Genomic DNA, 20,025 nt, shown 5'->3' with positions numbered 1-20,025 from the left:
CCTGGTGGCAAGGGTTCAACATCCTTCAGACATAGGCTGGTATTACAGAGAGGTGGGAAGGCTGAGCCACCTCCCTCCCCTCAGGTACTTCACTTCTGATTTACAAGGATTTGTCGAGAGTCAGAGGAACCTTTAACTTCACTGGTGATTTCATCAAAGCAGGTTTAATCCTTTCCCCAAACGAAGGAAATATAGAAATCCAGATATTTCCAGAAAGAATTTGGGGGAGATTTCAGGGGCGAGGCATTTTGAACAGATCCAACTTAAAATTTCTTATTTCGCTCTTCTTCAAAACAGTTTTTTATTAAATAAAATATCGTAATTACATATGAAGTTGAAGGAAGCCAGACAAAATATTGTGATATGAAGTACCAGCTGGAAACAAATTGCACTTTCCAAATCTCAGGGAAAATCAAAGTTTTTGTTTTATTGATACACAAGCAAGAATATACTGACAGAAAATCCAGCTCCCAAAGATGAATGTTTGGTGAACGGAAGCAACTACAGGATTAACAGTTTCCTACTTCTTTCTATGCTAAAGAAGCTAGAGGATTTGGGGCATAATACTTGGGATTCATTTGCATTTCCTATTTCCAAGAAGTGCTGACAGCTACAGAATAATATGACTTTTAATATCTCCACCTCTAGTAGAGTGCCTGCCTTTGTAAAACTGCTATAAAAATATAGTTTTGCTGGTGAATATGAATAACGTTTATAAATCCTTTTTTCTTCTGTAAATGTCAGGACAAGCCTGATCTAGAAGTCAGGGGTAAAGCAGAGAGTGGACACTTGAGTGATGGGAAAAGCTAGTGCCCTGTGTTTGAAGGCCTTTTGTCTCTTCGAGTGCTTTGAAGCAAGGAAATGCATGCTTGGCTCAGCTTCAGAGATGAGAAGCAGCCTGTTCAGACAACTCACAGGAACACAGCTACTGTATCTAGAAGTGATCTTTTCAGTAATAATAGCAAATCTTTTCCTTATATTATTGTAGTAATAGTATTCTTTTTTTTTTTCTATTCAGCTAATTGCCCGCTGCCACTATGCCAGTCTCTATATTACACAGTCTAACTAAAATTACCTTAATAACACATAAAGTAAGTGCTCCGTTATGGCACCCTTTCAGAATGCACTAAACAAAACCAGTAGAAGACAAAAAAACATCACAGCTCCCAGCGGCCAACAGTTCAAAAGTTTCCCCAGATCAGCTACAGGAGTGCTGAAATTTGACGTGTAGTTTTCATTTCTATCAGGTAAAGACTGGCTCAAAAATACTTCTCATTTATAAACATCTCTCTCTGAACTGGCAATGCTACCAATCAATGCATGCTGTTAACTGGGGACAGTTTATCAAAGATAAAAGACACCACTGAGGCTGTGCCCATGCAGTGCCACGTTTCTCGGTACAGAGAGCCCGGCCAGCGCTGCACGGACCCCTGCCTCCACAGGGAGCTCCACAGCACCATGCAGACATCCCAGTTTGCGTCCCAAGAATGGCTTAGCCCCCGTGCCCAAGCTAATCTCTGCTGCTTAGTACTTGGTTATGCAACAGCACACAAAGCGCCTGGTGGAAATGCATCAATCTCTGCTTTCAAAAGGCAGATACCTACATACCGCTGCCCTCCTTTGAATAAACAGTGGGCTTTGACTCCGCTCTGAACCTGCAGCCTGCTATCAACTAAAGCTCGCACAGCACAGCGTGAGAAATGAAGCTTACCAAATACATGTGAACTAGGCATTTACATTCATTCATAGGTGATTTGTAATTGTCCAATTTAGCAATCAGTGGATGTTTGCAAAGAACTTGTGTGTTTTGTTGACTTGCTGATGTCTATGGTAATGTAAACCTGACGCTGGCAATAGTTTGTGTTCCTTCTTTCACTGGGAGCTGCATCAGCCCCTTGCAGGGAAGCCCCAAGAAGTGAGAGTACAAAGGTGCTCCACAGTGGGCAGGAGCCTTACAGGGTCTCTGGCCCTCCTTGGTCCTTCCTCTCCTCTGGCTCCATAGGAAAAGAGCCTCTTCTGTTCTCATCTTGGCACAATTCCTTTCCTCTTCAGGCTAATTTAGCTGGGCTGGTCACCAGCTACCCAGGAGAGTGAAAACACACCAGCACCCAGTTGCACAGAGGGTCAGGTTGTTTGGGCTCTGCAGGGTCTGTGAGCAGCCAACAGAGAGAAACAAGAGGCTGTAGCTATTGTGCCCCCATCCCTCTGGTTCTCTGCGAGTGACCAAGCTCTCGAAAAGCAACTGTTGGTAGTGCTGTGAAAGCTGCACACCCTGGCACCGTGTCTTCCTGAGGCAGCCAGTCTCAGATACACTACCCACATAAGAAGAAAGTGAACTCAACTAAAGATCAACAGACCTTTTCCTGGGGCCAAGTTACCCTACTGCCTTGCTCTGCAAGCTTGTCTTTTACTTTCCTTTGAAGCATCAACGTGGCTACTATTAGGTAAAGATCCAGTTCTAGATGGACCAAAGGCAATGCCCTGAGTTTCTACCCAAGAATTACATCGTGCCCTTAGATTGTTCTTATCAGTGCCATTGTTCACATAGGCTTGTTAGCAGACAAGGGGGAGAATGTCAGGTCCTCAAAACTCATGAATGAACAAGCAGCCACGTGCTATCAGATACAACCCTGAGTGCAGCCTGGCTGACCCATCTCAGATGAGGAATCAAACAGAGATGTTGGTAGAAAACTGTCTCTCTGTCTTTCTTGGACTGGTCTATTATCATAATGTCAAATTGCTCACAGTAAAAATATTCAGTCATTAGGCTTCCAGGCGGTGATTGCAGACCTACAAAGCACTACTTTCAGTGCCACTCTTGTTAAAAGATTTAAATAAATCTTTCCCATCATATTGGTTCGCAGTGTCTTTCAGTACTGCTTGGGAGCAGGGGAAATTAGTCCTGTTTCTGTGTTTGTAAATAAAAGATTTGGCACCTGAAAATGTTGCTATAATATTCTAATATTTTCCTCAAACATATTTGGATGGGTTTTACCTAAAACTGTACACTTTTTTCCTTAAAGGGCTTGTTTTAATGATGCAACACCTATTCTCCTACCCGATGCTAATACTTCCTCACCTCAGCCTCATAGGGGTACTACGGTGATTAATGAATGTCTTTGAACTGGAAAGTGCTATCTGAGTGCTAATTACTATCTGTGTATGCACATACTTCTGCTGCTTTCAAGGGCAGAGCATTCACATAACATGGTAATGGGAAAGCTTAGAAAAACATATTTTTTTGTATGTTTTTTAGGAGTTTTATCCACCACAGGAATGTATAAAGGAAGAATAAATTAAAAGTTAGATGTTTCATTTCATTATTGCACATTCTAGTGAACCGCTTTCCATCTGTTTAGTAAGTTCAGGGCAGTTGAAAATGGAGTTTAGATTGGAAGCTGCTTGCAGCCTTATCTTCTTGCACTCTTAGTAATACTAATAAGAATTATAAAAATATATTCTTGCCCATTGTAGGAGCACAGTTAAAGTATGCAACCATAAATCCAAAGTGTAAGTTGACGGCTATGGGTTCATCCAAATTCTGCCTCCCAGCTTCTGGGGCTCGGCATGGATCAATCCAAAGCTCCCAGATACAGCATCCCTCTCCACACACCTGAGGAAGCAGTGCCTGAAGAAACTCTTAGCTGATGCTCCACTACAATTTTTTGTAGCTATTTTATCTCAGCCATCTTTAAAATGACATGATTTGAGTGTAAACAATTTTCAAATGTTTCCTTAATGAGGATACTTGGTTCATGTTTATCAGGCTTTCAGAGTTGCTCTGCTCCTGTAACTCAACGACCAGCCTGGGAGGGCTCAGGAAGCACATGCTCAGCATGTATAAAACAGCCATTCCCATTCACCAGCTTTGTTCTCCTAGGACACGTTAATTAAAGTCAACTGATTGAAAAAATAATTACAGGAGAATAGGGAGGGAAAAAGCCTAGACCCATAATTTAAAGATCTGTGAAGTTTGTGTTTTGTTGAGAGGTAATAATTTTGCTGAGAAGAAAGGTTCTCTTTCTTTTTCCTTCTCGGACTCCCTCTGCATTCACTGCTTGTAAAACGTGTATCGGCAACAGGCAATGAGCAGCATTCTTTAGAGTTATACAAGTACACGTGGCCTTTTCTTCTTTCAATACATGCTTTCATCTAGCTTTCATTACTGTTGCATCTTGAGGTGTCCCGAAGACACTGTAATGTCTACCTTAAAAGGTTATGTGATCCTGAACACAGTTGTCCTATAGGATGTGGAATAATGCAAACATTGTAACTGTTAAAAACTGCTACTGTAGCATTTCTCACACTAATTAAAAACTAGCTAGGGATCTTCTTTCTTGATGCTGCCTCTACTTCAAACAAAAACATTGCAACAAATCAAACCCAGGGAAAATGGTTTAGCATTTTAAGCTAATAATAATTGTTTTAGAAACGCATTATGTGCTCAAGAGTATAATTCATGCAAAAAATGACCTTAAAACTCAGCATTAAGCAAATATAAAACCTTTGTTATTTGGGAGCGGATGTTTTTAAGCTGCTTTCTCTCAAATTATGATTACACATTTCTTGCCAGCTCTCTATCCCACCAGCTGCCAGGGCATTCCCAGCAGAGAAGGGCAGCGCCACTGACGCCAGCCTAGGGGCTGGGAGACCCTTCAGCTCTGCTGCGTCACAGTTTTTCTGTGCAATCTTGGGCAAGGCACTTGCCTCACACCTGTCCTGTAAGACTGGGGCAGAGGCATCCTCCTCCCCATGAGCATGCAGAGAGCGTAAATAGGTTACAAAAAGGAAAATGCTTATATTAGGTAATCAAATGCAATTCTTAGAAAGCTCTGACTGGACAGTTTTACAAAACAATGCTGTGATTTTGGTGTTGTACCAGCCTTACCACAGGTGGATTTGGTTAAAGTACCCATTTCTTCAAACCACTGACTATGTAGTGCAAACAAATTCTGTAGTGAACCAGAGAGAGGGTGGTTCATATTCCCTAATTGTTTGCTTATAACAGCAGTGTTTCAAACTATAACACAGTTGCTTTGAAGGCTAATAGTCCTTCCTTAATCTGACTCACCTAGGGCTTTAGAGTTAGTATTTGAACCTTAAAGAAAATATAAATAAATATATGTGCAAAAAGTCCATCCATACTACATACACATGCACACAACAGGCACAGATGGACTTGTGCAAAGACCCATAAGGATTTGGCTTTTCTAGCGTTGAAAAACTTTGTGACGTTTTCTTTTAGTTTTACTTTTAAATGAGTGAGAAATGTTTAAGGTGAAAAAATAATAAAAATACACAGTTAATACTTGCCACAATTTTAACAGAAAATAAACCCAGCATTGGTTCCAGGGCGACTATTCATGGGCTTAAAGTGAAGTATTTGCCTCAGGGCTGTGCTCAGCAAGAGGTTTAGAATGACATACAGTGTGCCCAACTGGGACTAGGGCTGCTGCCCTTCCACTGGGACTGCATATGATGGCAAGTGTTAGAGTGAGCGGTGAGAATTCACAGAACCGACCCCAGAAACTCGCTGGGAGATCCCAGGGATGGAGAGGCAGCCGTGCCCATCATTCCTGCAGAGATAGCCGGCTTGCTGCCCACGTTCTCTTTCCTCATGTTTTCTGCAAGCCAGTAGCGGGAGGTCCAAGCAGTGTGACCAGGATTTGCCTTGGAAATCAATGCACCTGCAGAGATTTTCCAGTGGGCAGCATGACGACCAGTGGTGCACAGTTTTAGTTCGACTGTTTTTATCAAGGGTGAAGCAGGCAGCTGCCAGTTGTTCATTCTTCTCCCCATGTTTGACATGCAAGGTGCAGCTCTTGAGATCATTTCCCCCGCATTATCTCACTTTATGGTTTTCATATTGTTTAACCGGTGAAAAATAAAGTGACACATGCTTCACTTGAAGCAAGCAAAGTATTAAGAAGGGTTTCTGTGCAAATTGCAGCTGTGGCATGACCATTTTTCCCAAACTGCGCTTTTTAACGATATTCTACATTGTCTTTTTCAACATGTTAAACACAGTGACATATAATTAAAGACAAAGTGATGGGGCAGAAATTGACTGCATGCCTGCAATTAACTGTAAATTAGTTATTTGGTCTAATCAAGGACTTAAACCTACTAATCTGCATTGAAAAAAATAAATGCTCTGTATGTTAAGTTTTAGAGGTTTGGTTTTTTACCTCTTGTAGATGTATTACGCCAGACTTCCAGATGAGAGGGTGAGACTATGAGTGAAGAGCATCCCGAAGATTGTGTGCAGTTCTTTTCCTGGGTCAGAATCGGATTGATCTGAGAACAATAATTATGAGGCTGACATGTATGTTCTCCTTCATCTTGCTGTTTGGAGCAGCTGGGCTCGTTGTCTTCATTCACCTGCAGGATCCAGAAGAAATAGTTCATCAGCAGACACCAGGTTAGCACTCCTATTTGACTCACTTGCTCTTTCATGTTCAACATTTTATACTTATACCCTTAACATGTTTTACGTCTTCAAGAGGTTGTCTCAACAAAGGCATGTGATTTTTTTAATGAAGGCTATTTTAAAATCAATTATCAATTTCTTAAAAAAAAAAAAAAGGAAGAAAAAAGGAAAAAAGAAAGAAAGAAAGAAAGAAAGAGGAGCTTGCTTAAAAAACAGTTCCAAGAACCCATTAACTGATTATGCAGGGATCTTTGCCAAGGTGCACAGGGTCCAGGTGCATGGAATTAATTCTCTGCTAAAGTTGAGACCAACTTCTGCTAGCAGATATACCACTATAAATATGAAAATAAGAACTCTCCCCAAAAGTTCAGTTTCTGCAAATATATGCCTCTGAATCTACCTTTGCCCGTATATTGTATTCAACGTGTCATGGAGATGCAAAATAAGGGATGCATAAATGAGTCATGCGAGAAACATAAAATACTTTGGGATGCATTCCTTTAACATGCTTAACTTCCATGCAACTTTTCATAACTTTCTTTCACACACATGCCGTCTTCCTGCGCTACTAACTTTAAACTGCGAAGAGCCACAAAGACCACATCAGTGTGACAACTAGAAAACTGTGGGCTGTAACAGTGGTTTCCTTTTAAAGGGGGAGCACACAAGAAGTATGAGAAAGCATGATATCTCTTGATTTACTTACAGTCACTTTTTCTTTGACTAAGGCTGTAATGAAGGCTGGTTTACAGCCTGGACAAATGCCAGTGCAGACACTCCAGCTCGTAATAATGCCCTTGTGCGCCAAGGTTTGGTCACTACGTTTGCTCTTACAGGCACTGAAATTCTCCTTTGACTAAATACATGCTTCATAAAAAGTCTATTTGATTGACATCGTCACTGTACAATGAACACAATTGTGTATACTTTCAAGTATTACTAACATTTTTAAAGGAGCTGAACCCTAACACAAAGACCTCTTAAATAATTACATTAAGTGCTAATTTCTGTGTCCAGGTTTATTAAGTGCTTATTTCCATGTCACTAAACAATCTGTATTTTATTATTTAGTCCAACTGCACACCAATTTTGAAAACAGCCACTCAGCTGAAACTAGAGAAATAATGAATCATCAGTGTTGTGCAAAGCAGAGAATTAACCAGTCTATTCAGTGCTTTTGCAATTTATTTTTGTATACTTGGATGCAAAAGAGCTTACAGATTGAAACTGGCAGTACTGGTCACATTCAACTGAAATTGGCCAGTAGATTGGGCATGAGGGGAAAGACATATGGACAGCAAATGCAGGCAGTACTCTAATACATCTACGAATGTGTACCTTTACATTGAAAAGTTAATTCTTTGCTCCTGAAAGAGAAGGAATTTCTAGTGGTGTCTCAAAAAAAGTGCCATTTCTTCTCCATTTTTTCATTATTGGTCCCTCTTCTTGATCGGTTGTACCTCTGTTCTCTCTGCCACAAACCTTTTGAACACCAGCTGCTGATTGTAGTGCACTGTGAAGTGATTTTTGAGATGGATGCAACTGTAGAAGGGGATGCCCAAGCACATTTAAATGAAAATGAGTGAGTTTGAACTGAGCTCCTACCCCCAGCAGAAAAACTCACTCCATAACACAGTCGATTGCTGTGGGTAGGGTTCTGCATAGCTCAAACACGAACAACACTGTTACTGCCAAAGCTGTGTAATCAATTGCTCGATTCTCACATTCAATTACTATTTATGTTAATAGGAACCAGACTGTACACTTGAGTAAAAGGTGCTCAATACAATTACTCTTATTTCTGTTTGGCTGATTTTTCATGTGCGTTAAGTGCTTTCAACTCTCAGTGGACTCAGAAACTCCTCACATCCACTGCTTCCGAAAATGATACCAGTTATCACTAAAACATATTAGGCAGCTTAAAGGACACAGGAAAAAATATCCATTTGTTTCATTAAAAAGAGAGGTAGGCATGTCTCATCTCTAGACAGTCTCCTGTGAAAATCTGTCAATCACAAGCGACATTTCTGGCATGCTGAGAAGGATCCTTCCCTTCGTCTGTCCAGTGTTCCTCCTTAAAAAATCCTGTTTCTAATGGAGAGCAGAAATTGCTGTAATTTGCTTGTCTGATTGCCCCCTCAATAGAATTGAACAAATGCATGTATCATTAAGCTACTTAGGACAACAGACTCTGCATGTCAAGGTTTTATTGGATTAGCCTTTGCTTTTGTATTTCTTGTGTAGTTACTATGTAGTAAAACATATTTGCCAGATGCTGGAATCTCATCGGAAAGGCTGGAGAAAAGTTGGTAATGTTTATTTTCCACTGAAAAGCAGCGTAGGAGAATTTTGCATTGTCCAAAAGGCCATTTTTCATTGTTAGTATGTCCAGTCATCTTTAATTTAAGACAGTACAACTTATGAAACAAGATTAATAAAACTACTTTGGTACTTTAGTTTTATCTGTCTGTTCCGGAAATTGTTCTTGATTGTTTTAGTCCTAGCAAGCATGATGGTGAGACCTTGATGTACTACTTAAACCAGTATAAAATCCACAGCCATAAAACTTTAAGTAATGCTTACATTACTTTCACTGAGCAAAGTACTCCTGACAGTAGCTGTTTGTGTTGATTTGTTACTATTCATTTATTCTTTCCCTATGCTTCACATTGCTACCTAATTGTGATGCTGTACTGAGAAAGCAATATCAAAGTAATTTTCCACAACATTAGTTACAATTTTCTTCTGATCTTTCAAGTGAAAAAATCCCATCCTGTTGGCTTCTGTGAGCATATAAACCTTGATTACATTTATCTGTTGGAAACCAATGCTTACAAAGTATATGTGCCCGGGATAGCAGGTGTAGAGCCTTTTTTGCTGATTGACAAACACGCTGTCTGTGTAGTTTTATTTATATAACACACATCACACTGAGCAGATATATTTAAGACAGACAGCCATTTAGGGTGGGCAAAACAGATTTCCCAAGCCAATATATTCAATACAGTAGATATTCCTGTGGTCATTAAAGAGACAATAACTTCACTTACGACAGTCGTTTTCTCAGCACCTATGAAGAGTGCTATTACCATGGAGAATGCAGGATAAAGCAGGGGTGTGGGTTGAGAAGTGGTATGAATGATAGTTATAAGCCATATAGAAACACAATGCTCTTCTAGTCATTCTCCCTGTATAATTAGAAATACCTTATATATATAATTATAGATATGTATACACAACCTTGCACATGGGTTGGGGCAGTTCCAACCATCAACACAGGCTGGGCGGAGAATGGGCTGAGAGCAGCCCTGAGGAGACAGGCTTGGGGGTGCTGGCTGAGGAGAAGCTCAGCATGGCCCAGCAACGTACATTTGCAGCCCAGAAAGCCAACAGCACCCTGGGCTGCAGCAAGAGAAGCGTGGTCAGCAGGTCGAGGGAGGGGATTGATTGTCCCCCTCTGCTCTGCTCTCATGAGACCCCACCTGCAGTGCTGGGTTCAGCTCTGGGGCCCCCAACATCAGAAGGACACGGGCCTGTTGGAGCGAGTCCAGAGGAGGCCACAAAGATGACCGGAGGGCTGGAGCAGCTCTCCTGTGCAGACAGGCTGAGAGAGTCGGGGTTGTTCAGCCTGGGGAAGAGAAGGCTCCGGGGGCACCTTAGAGCAGCTTCCAGCACCTAAAGGGGCTGACAAGAAAGCAGGAGAGGGGCACTTTACGAGAGCACGTAGCGCTAGGACAAGGGGGGATGGCTTTGAACTGAAAGAGTGTAGATTTGGATTAGATATTAGGAAGAAATTCTTCACTGTGAGGGTGGTGAGACACTGGAAGAGGCTGCCCAGAGGAGCTGTGGATGCCCCGTCCCTGGCAGTGTCCAAGGCCAGGCTGGATGGGGCTTTGAGCAACCTGCTCCAGTGGAAGGTGTCCCTGCCCGTGGTGGCGGGGCTGGAACTAGATGGTCTTTAAGGTCCCTTCCAACCCAAACCATTCTGTGATTCTATGATACAAATCTTGGCTTCTGCAGTAACCACACCATTATTCTTAAACAGACACAGGAAAGGATTTGTTTTGGATAAGTGAAGCACATTTACACATGGTGCACAAGAAGAATTTAATACACATATGCCCATCCTATTGCTAATGACTCTTTAATGTATAAATCTCCTGTCTGTGATAGAATATTCAACATGCAAAAACTTTACAGTAACTAAATGTGCAGGCACTCCACCGCTGTGTTTGTCCTGGTACCACAAAAGCAGCTGGGAAGGGGTCTGTCCAGCCCAGTGGTTAGCAAGAGGTTTCTTCAGCATAATGGCACGTGCCCTCTCGCTCGGTTTTTACAGTGGAAGAGGTGACAGGGCTAACGAGCACCCTTACAGCCCTGGCCAGGGCCAATCCCATTTATGAGATCACTGGCAGCATGGAGAACTTGGATTTGTGAGAGCTGCATCTGGGTGGTACAAGAGGGAGCAACATGGACAAACATCAGCAAGTGATGTCCTGACAGCTCTCAGGTGGATTTCAAATGCCACACAAAATTCTGAGCTGCAGACCAGCCAGCCCCTGGGCTGCAGACAGGACTGTGGTCATGAACAGCAAGCAGGTGGTCAGGTGAGGTCATGAATACCAGGACCACTGTGTCCAAGCTGCACCAGGGGCATAGTATCTGCAGCTGTACCACTCTGCCTATAGCTGTACTGACTATGGACTTTAGTCAGAACAGAAAGGATATTCTAAATTGGTATCTACTTTTCTAATAGGAGATTTTGCCACATAAAAACTAAGGGAATTATTAATATTCCTCTACATCTACCTATATTCATGTAGCAAATTCCTCTCTATACGGTGAATGAGTCCATGAAGAAAAAAATATTGGGGTTTTGCCATATGGTTACTGAATTCACAAATCATTAAGAGTTTTCAGTTAGAACTTTTAAGATCAATATATATGGACACACGCTCCTCTGGGAACTGGGAAAAGGTGGAAAATACATCTCAAAGGATGCATGTTGTGAAAGCTCCAAATGGGTAAAAACAGGGAGTGGAATAGAACCGGCTTTGCACTCTGACTGTATCAGAATTCAAAAGTCAAGAATGACTATAACCAAGGCTGAAACTCATCTGACTGAGATTCTGCAGTTATTGCTGTCCTTACCTCATCTACCAGTTCCTAACATAATACTGTCATCTTCTTTATTTTCTGCTTTGCTAAGGGTGTGATGGGGAGGAGAGGGAGGAAGGAGAGACAGCAGTCTGAAGGGCTGGCATGCCAACGCTATTGCAAACCTGATGGCACAAGGCAGCCACAGTGCAGAGACCTTACTGTATATTGCAGGAGCCTTAGAGCAAATACCAATATTATAGCCGTACTGAAATTTTCTTAATTACTTATTCAGAGCACATACACCTTGTTACTCACAAATTACAGTCCTATGCACATCTCCGTGTTTGCTGTACATTTCCATAATACTGTCCTAGTGCACAACGTTCCACTTGTTTGTCGCACTAGAAACTTCTTATAAATACGACCGAAAATGAACTAGCATTGTTATATAATTTCAGAAGTAATTTTCCTACAATTTGCAACTTACTTCTCTTTATAAACTGGAAGCCATTTAATCTGCTTCTCAACTGACAGCATCAGCAGAAATCACGAACAAAGGATCTGGTGACTGTAGCAGAGGCAAGCGGGCTTGCTGACACTCTCCAAGCAGAATCGGCATACTGTTATATGTGTGTAGGGGTAGCTTCCACCAACCGACTCCAGAGTGGCTGAACCTTCTGCAGTCACATCCTCTGAGTCTTCTTTAGCTGAACTTCTCCCAGCAAAGAACTTCCCTGTGTGCAGACAAGTTCCCAATGGTCTGCAGTTACTGGGATGAAAAGAAAAAGATCTATTCCCTTGTCTGCTGAGGCAAGGCACTTATAAGGGAAATGTGGTCTTACGAGTATGATATTCTCTTTTCTGTTGCTTGAAATGGGTGTAGTTTAGACTGACCATGAATGTGAACCTGGTTGTTTTTCACATTGGAAAGAAGCACTGGCAATGACTTCATCAGTCTACTGCTATAGGGGGATCAAACGCTGCACAGATGGTTACAAAGGAAACCCTACAGCACACTGCCAGTGCAAACCTGTTCAAAAGAAATGCAGTCTAGTGCTCAAAGCAATCATGTATAAGCTTTTTATCACAAGTAATATATAGAGATGGTCTCATGCGACGCTTTTTCCCTGCTTTCATGACTTTGCCATATCCTTGCCAGTCACGAAAAATGCAGCATTTATTTACAAAATAGTATTGAGAGCAGGCCATTTTTTTTTCCTTTTTATATCATTTCTTAGCCTAAAGCCCATTAAAGCAAATACAACTCTCAAGCTATAGCATCGCAGGCCAGCATTTATAGGACCAGTATTTCCTGTCAGCCATCAGCAAGTGCTCCACAGGAGTCGGAGCACTTTGGTGTTAGACTGCAGAACTGGGATCCACAACTGCTGTGGTTTGCTCCTGTCCTACTCACAGATTGTGCTGTATTGTGTTAAATCAGGCAATTCACCTGCTAAATGTCTCCATTTCCTATTATAAAGGGGTTCTCTGCAGGGGATTCAAGGTACCTAAGGACTGCTAGATCCTACAACAAAAATCCAAGACCAAACCATATTAACTGAAATTATCACAAAATCCAATGCATGACTAGCAGCAGTTATAATCCCACTGCAGTGGTGCGCACACCCACCCACCAGATGACTGTACCAGAGCCACTGTCCATTCATTTGATGGTAAAAAGTTCATGTCGCCTAACCCCAAATCTATTTATCCACACAAAAACACAGTGATGTAGTTCTAAATCACTCATATAGCGCAGCTTCCACTTCCACAGATTTCCCTATCCTCTCTTTTTCTGTAAGCATTCTCAGATACTGACTGGTTAAAAAAAAAAAAAAAAAAAAAAAAAAAAAGCTTTGATATTTCTTTTAATGCCTACTTTTAAAAACTGTCAGAGGTTGACACTTCTTTGTTGTGTCTGGGAAAATAAGAAGTGACCTGCCATCTCAGAGCTGCATTTGTTTATGGTGCTTGGCAACATATCAGAGGCAAAACTGAATCGCACTGTGATATGTCAGAAGACTCTCAGAGTGGCAGCTTTATGAAAGTATATTCCTAGGGAACAAACCTGGATGCTTCTCAGATTCCCCTGGAAATTTGCAGAGGCATTACAGAAATGTGCAAAAGTTGATCAGCATGCTTTCATTTCACCTCAAAACATTTATTCTAATTATAAGGCTATACTGAAATTTTCACAGAAAAGTCTCAATACTAGAAAGCCTTCTTCCTTATGCCAGCTATCATCCAGTTTGCTTGATTTTTAAAACTTGATACCACGTTGAGGAGCTTAGGTAATTTTAAAATGCTTTCTGGATTTTCTAAAGTTTATGTCATTTTAAACATGTTTTGTAATACATGTTTCCATTTCTCAAAGTTATTAACCTTGCCCTAAAAGCTTAACCAAAACTTCCTCTCTCCAGCAATATTATCCTTTTTCATTTAGTAAACATTAATTTTCCTTTCATGATTCTATTGGAGCTTGAAATTAAAAGTGGCTTTCTTCTCTATTACGGCTTGCTTTGTGTATCAGCATCAAAACTGCCAGTTTACTGCTTTAGCACCAGTCAAGAGAGCATAAAAAGCCAAATAACTGATCTCGTATAGGCCCTACACAACAGCAACTTCTTGTGGACATCTTTATCATTTTCTTCAAATGAATAATCTATATATTTTTGAAAGTAAGCGACTGGTTTGGGATGTGTCACCACTTGACATATGCGGGTGATTAACTGATTTTAATCTTATTCTGTAGAGGCCTTATCCTGCAAGATGCTAGCTCATTGCATCAGTGCAGAAATGCACTTCAATACCAACTAAGTGGCTCAGCTGTTAGCTCTGCTCCCATGCCTGACGTGCTCTGCTGCCTGAGGGTCAGAATATTCTGCATCTTGTAAAAATTAAGTCCCATCTTTGTCCCTTCTTGGTTTCAGCCACTTTAGGAGACCTATGTGGTGATTAAGGGAGGAAATGCTCCAGCCAGGCCCTTCCTTTGTTGCCACTTCTGCACATCAGTGCAATTGTTCTTTCCCTCTTTTTCAGAATCACTATGCACTGGCTGTTCATACCTACAGAAATAGAATCTTCTGGGGCTTCTGTTCCTGCTTTTTAGTTGGAAACCACACATTTTCTCATAAAACTCTTTGCAGGGATTGGATGTCTGATGTTTTGCTCTTTGTAGTGCATTAGCCAAGAGACCGGTGTTTAACAGTCTTCGGCTATCCCTGGACGGTGAAAGTGAAACATGCTGTGCCACTGAGTACGTATGGGCGTACACAGGGACAGTTACATGGGCTGGGAGGAAATCAGGGGACATCAAATCCCGTTACAGAGCAGTTGGAACTCAACAGCCTCAGGAAGGGAAAAAGAGCTGGCTGTGAATGAAACTCCTCATCCTTCAAGAAGGTGCCTGTGCTCCAATGCCCTGTTCCTTCCCTGTTCTAATTCATTTACCTTTCTCCTTCCATTTGGCACAGTGATTGGCAGTGCTGAGCTTTCTGTAATGACAGCGCAGCTAATGCTTGGAACAAACGAAGGTATATTTGGCTTTAGAACTGTTTTAGGCTTGAATTCACAGGAGTCTTCAGCTGGCCTGCATCTGCTGCAGAGTGGCTGACACAGAAGCAGAGGAGACACACAAATACTTACTCTTGTGGCCAGGAGGAGAGAAAGCACAAGCCTAAACAGAGGAAACTGGTCATTTGCCCAGTGGCTACCTGAGAGGGGTGGGAGGGGAGACTCTTTTTCTCAAGCTGTTGCATTTATTTTTTTTCACTTGTTTGACTTGAGTTTATTTGTTAATAAACTTCTGCACAGCTTAATGCCCATAAGTCAGACCACAGGAGAAATTACAGACAGCAATCACTGCCTCTCTGTGTGAACTGAATGCAGCTTTAATTGGGTCCTTCTAATTGTGCATGCAGCTGCTAGGAAAAACACGATGATGCTTATCTCGTACAAGAAAACAAATTCCTCTCACTACTCCACTGTAAACAAATGAGAAGACACGTATTCAAATAGTCACAAAAGTAAATGTATAAACCTGCAGGTAGATACCATGAATTTTATGCCACAGCAAAGCAATTCTGAAGTCATTGAGACTTTAATGTAGTTCACTATAATTCTTTAAAACTCATCCTGAAGACTTTAGTGAGAACTTAAGCAGGGCTGGGATACCATTCATTTGCCCAAAACAAACATCAGCACCTCAGCCACCAAGTTCACAAACACTGTGAACAGCCAAAATTAATACTGGAAACCAATCAACTGTTTTTTTATAAGCTGTTAAATTGAAACCTGCCCCTCCATTCATTTAGCTCAAGAGATGTTATTACCTTGTAAACCTGAGGCATCCTTAAGTCACTACCTAATTAAAATTCCAATTATTCTGCATTTATGAGGCGCTCATTCTCATGCTATTGAAGGGAATTAAGTTACTCAAGAATGTACAAAGTCAGGTATTGTTTAACACCTATATATTGATGATGTGTTCAGTGCTGCATGTTAAACCAGCCATGTCACTGCCTGTTCCAGTAGCATATTTCACCGCTACCTGCAGAACGCTTCTTGGGATGATTTATACTTTGCTGGAGAAAATCAAAACGAACAAACCTTAAACCATTATAACAGGAAAGAAAAGCATGTGAATGGGAGAGAAACAGAAATTAAAAAAAAATATATATATATGTGTGCAGCACACAAAGAATGGTAGGAAAGGAGGTCTAAGAAATAAAAGTTGAGATAACGTCCTTTTCTGTTCTTCACATTTGAAGAGCTTTGCAGGGCTTTTGTAGAAAAACATCCAGAGACTACTTGTGCTAGATACTTTAAACATTTTTAAAAAGGATTTTTAAAAAAAAAAATATTCAAACTAAAATTTTTAATTAAATTAGAATGTAACAGAAAATTTACTGCACTTTTATAAAACATGTTAATAGACAACGGGCTCAGAATCAGTATGACTGAAGTTCCCAGGGGTGTTAAAATGAAGATATCCATAAAAGGGAAGCAGTAAGGAAGATCAGTATTTACTACAGTAAATTTACAATAGTTAAAGAACTTAGAACACCTTACATTTTCAAAAGCACTAAATACTCCTAATAAATAATGATGTAATTATATTATACTTCCATATACAAATCTTTGAGACTGAACATGTTCTTAAAGTCTACACTTTTGCACACCATATTTTTCCTCTTGCTTGTTACCAGAGATCAAATTACATATTCAATATATTCTGATTGTTCTCTGCCTTTTCCTCTAAAGGCACTGGCTTCACTTCTTAATTGAGACTCAGTGGAGACAAGTTCACCACAACATAATTTAATGAACTACGGAAGAGTTACCTTTTACTGCATGAAGTACCAAGCTGCATGACAGAGAAAGAGTATCTCCTAGGTGATGTTTCAGTAGATAATAATTAACTAAGACATATCCTAAAATAATACCACCCACACACAAATGCAGCTCTTCCCCACCCCCCGAAATTGGACAACACATAAAGACATAAAGCTTGTTAATAAGCCAAGGACACAGTTCCTAAAAGGAATCCAATGACACATTTTCTTTCCTCCATGAAATCACAGATTAGAAATTGGAGACCTGCAGCACAGATGGGTACATTTTACTCTTTTTTCCCCTTCAACTTCAAAGGCTGAATTGTACTTGATTTACCCTTCACATTAGTCTTGCATGTGCCATCACCACAGCCCCTTCCAAGTGCAAAAATTTTCCTTTTTGCCCTGAATGATTTTGAGCAGATAGCAACGGTACTCTCACCGCACACAGCTGTCATCTTGGCACCTCCTGCCCCCTCTGCTTCGGGGCTTTGGGGAGAAACTTCTGCAGCATCAGCCTCGCTGTTCTGTTTGGTTATTTACTTATATTGTTGAGAAGGGGGAAAAAAATCTCCCACTTTTAAAGGTCTTGCATGCCACAGCCTGGGGAGCAGGACTGAGCTGCCTGCAGACTGCCTCTCAGGGACACGGCAGACAGCACACTGCCATCCTTCTTCACCTCCCTCATCCAAGCATGCTGCTTCCAGCCCTGTCCCTACCCTGAGTAGCAAAGGCATCTTTCTGTCCCTCGATCTTTATATAGTTTTGTTGCCATTTAATGATAATTAGATTTCAAATTACTCAAATTAGGGAGTGAGTCAAACACCGGCTCCTATTGAGTTCAGAAGGGTGCGTGTATTTATCGGCATTTTTACAGCATTTAGCCACTTTGATCAGAGCCCTCCATGCCACCACAAACAGATAGTCATTTGATTATAATGAAAGATGTTTCAGAAATGCTGCCGAGACAGCATTTCAAGAATTCCGTATATTTTAATATTCATCAATTACACGTTTCTGAGTTACTGTCCTTTTAGCAACCAACCACTGATGCTGTAAAAACATTCAAGTGAAGGGCAAATTGTTAATATTCAAAAAGAAGCCTATTTGCTACAAGAGCAGCTCTAATTAGCAAGACAAACCACCTTCTTGTAGTCATTTACAGGAATCAGAAGCAAGCACAGCAACACTGGTCTTGAGAGTGGCAAAATATTTACCATCTCCTGCCTCAGCGGAGAAGGTGCCCAGAGTTAGAGGCTTACCTTCGGAAAAGGCAGCTCTGTTTCCTAGCTTTGACTTTGCTCCTGAAACACAGCACTCATTAGGTCTGCTGCGTGTAACTACTGCCTTTTCTTAGCTTAGTTGCATGAATCTGTCTCTTGTTTCTTTTATCTAGCAAGCTGAAATGTTCTTGGGCAGGAATCAAAGATTTCCTGAATGCATAGCTGCGTTTGGGTTGCTGTGTCCATCTCCTCCACAGCTAGGGCTCAGCTGCAGGGCACTGTAAAATGGGGAAACGGGAACCCAGGTGTGGGTGGCCACGCAGGTTTTTTAGACTAGGAAAGGGACAATCCACGAGACATTTCTCTGATAATGTTCCTGTCACAAGGAAAAGAAAAAATGGTATTCAGCGCAGCGTTGCCATTGCCAGGACGTTTTGCCCCGGGCAGCACACACTGTGGCTCCGAGCCACTGAGAGGGAGTGACCAGGTCAGACAGACAATGCGTGCAAAATGTATGGAAACAGTTCCAGACTACATTTTCAAGCTTTGTTATCTCTCCATGCTATTCTAATTTATGGAGCTGAAATGTCCCCTCTCCTTTACCAGCAGGCCTAGGTGCTACCTAATAAGTTCACTGAAGAAAGCCGATTGATTTAGCTGGTTCCTTTTCTCTGCAACAGGTCTAATAATTGCACACTTCTCTGGGCAAGATCAGGTCCTAAAGATGATAGGGGTTTTATCCCTCAGTGTAAAAGCAGCAATAAAAGCAGGCTGGCAGTGTCTCCACCCTCACAGTGGGCCACCGTGGCGTCAGTGTCAAACATAACTTGATGAGACCAGCCGATAGCAGAAGGATTCTCAGAGGAGGTGAAGGTAGCACAAGATGTTTCTTCAAATCAAATCTATCTTGTAGGTTATTCCTACTAAGGGGAAAAAGCGCTTCTCTAGTTTTACTCTTTGCATTTCTTGGACTTAATACCCTGCAGTTTGTTGGGTTTTTTTTAAATGAATGCACAAAAGCTAACGAAACATTTTGCCATTAGCATGTTACCCAGCGAGGCTGTATCATGATTGGTGTCTGCAAACGCCAAATAGCTTGTGTCACTGGCCGACCCAGATAAATCAGAGTTTAAAACAAATACCATTCAAGCTTATCTACAGGTACTACTACTTATATTCAGTCAATACCCTGGGCCAGTGCCATCTGATAATGCTCTTCATAGTCCAGGGGAAGCTTTCCCAAGGTTTCCACCAGACATCCAGCGAATGCTCTCTATTCTTCAAATCGGTAACTTGCAAAGTGTGATTTCAACCAAAAATTATCTTTCTAAATGAATATATCTGAAATGTAAATTTTACAAAATTTAATTTCTTGGGAAAAAAAAAGAAAAAGAAAAAAAGAGTAAAGGTTAAAACACATCCCAAACCAGAATGAAAATTTCTGGATTAAACAAAATGACCCACACTGAAAGGTAAGCAACATCGCAGCAGAAAAAAACCATAAAATCTCAGTTTATTCTTTTCCCTATTTTTTTTTTTTTTAGTTTAGCTACCAATTCAAAATGTTGACATTGTCTGCTTAAGCAGCATTTCAAAGGCAACATAATATTTATAAAGTAAACCATTGCCCTCCTCTAGACTGGGCATTAAATAGAACTTGCCCTCCTGCTGTGTTGAGCTCTCAGCTCTGCTTTCGTTCAAAAGAAATGAATGTGTCTTTTGGGGATCTACCTGATATGAAATGTGAGATGTAAAAAATGTGACTTAGTTTTAGTTAGAGGATTTTATCAAGTTAAAGATATAATCCCTCAAGCATTCTAGTCCTAATTACAGAATAATTACTGCCAAAGAATGTCTTTTTTTCATAAAACATGTATACCAAAAAACCACCCAAGCCCAACAACAAACTGTGTTGTAGGATAACCTCCCAACCACCGCA

General features: G+C 41.0%; 1 protein-coding gene across 2 annotated transcripts in view; it reads left to right on the top strand.

Annotated features, from left to right (window-relative positions):
• Nucleotides 1-20,025, top strand: part of CHST8 (carbohydrate sulfotransferase 8) — a 185,722-nt gene that overhangs the window by 36,358 nt on the left and 129,339 nt on the right. For both annotated transcript variants that reach the window (XM_037409536.1, XM_037409535.1), the window contains exon 2: nt 6,198-6,421. In XM_037409536.1, the coding sequence (XP_037265433.1) occupies nt 6,313-6,421 (109 nt within the window). In that variant the 5' untranslated portion in view covers nt 6,198-6,312. The remainder of the gene's footprint in view (nt 1-6,197; nt 6,422-20,025) is intronic.

This window comes from Falco rusticolus, chromosome 15 (genome assembly GCF_015220075.1).
Source record: "Falco rusticolus isolate bFalRus1 chromosome 15, bFalRus1.pri, whole genome shotgun sequence".
Taxonomy (NCBI): domain Eukaryota; kingdom Metazoa; phylum Chordata; class Aves; order Falconiformes; family Falconidae; genus Falco; species Falco rusticolus.
This window is presented reverse-complemented; position numbering and strand designations above follow the sequence as displayed.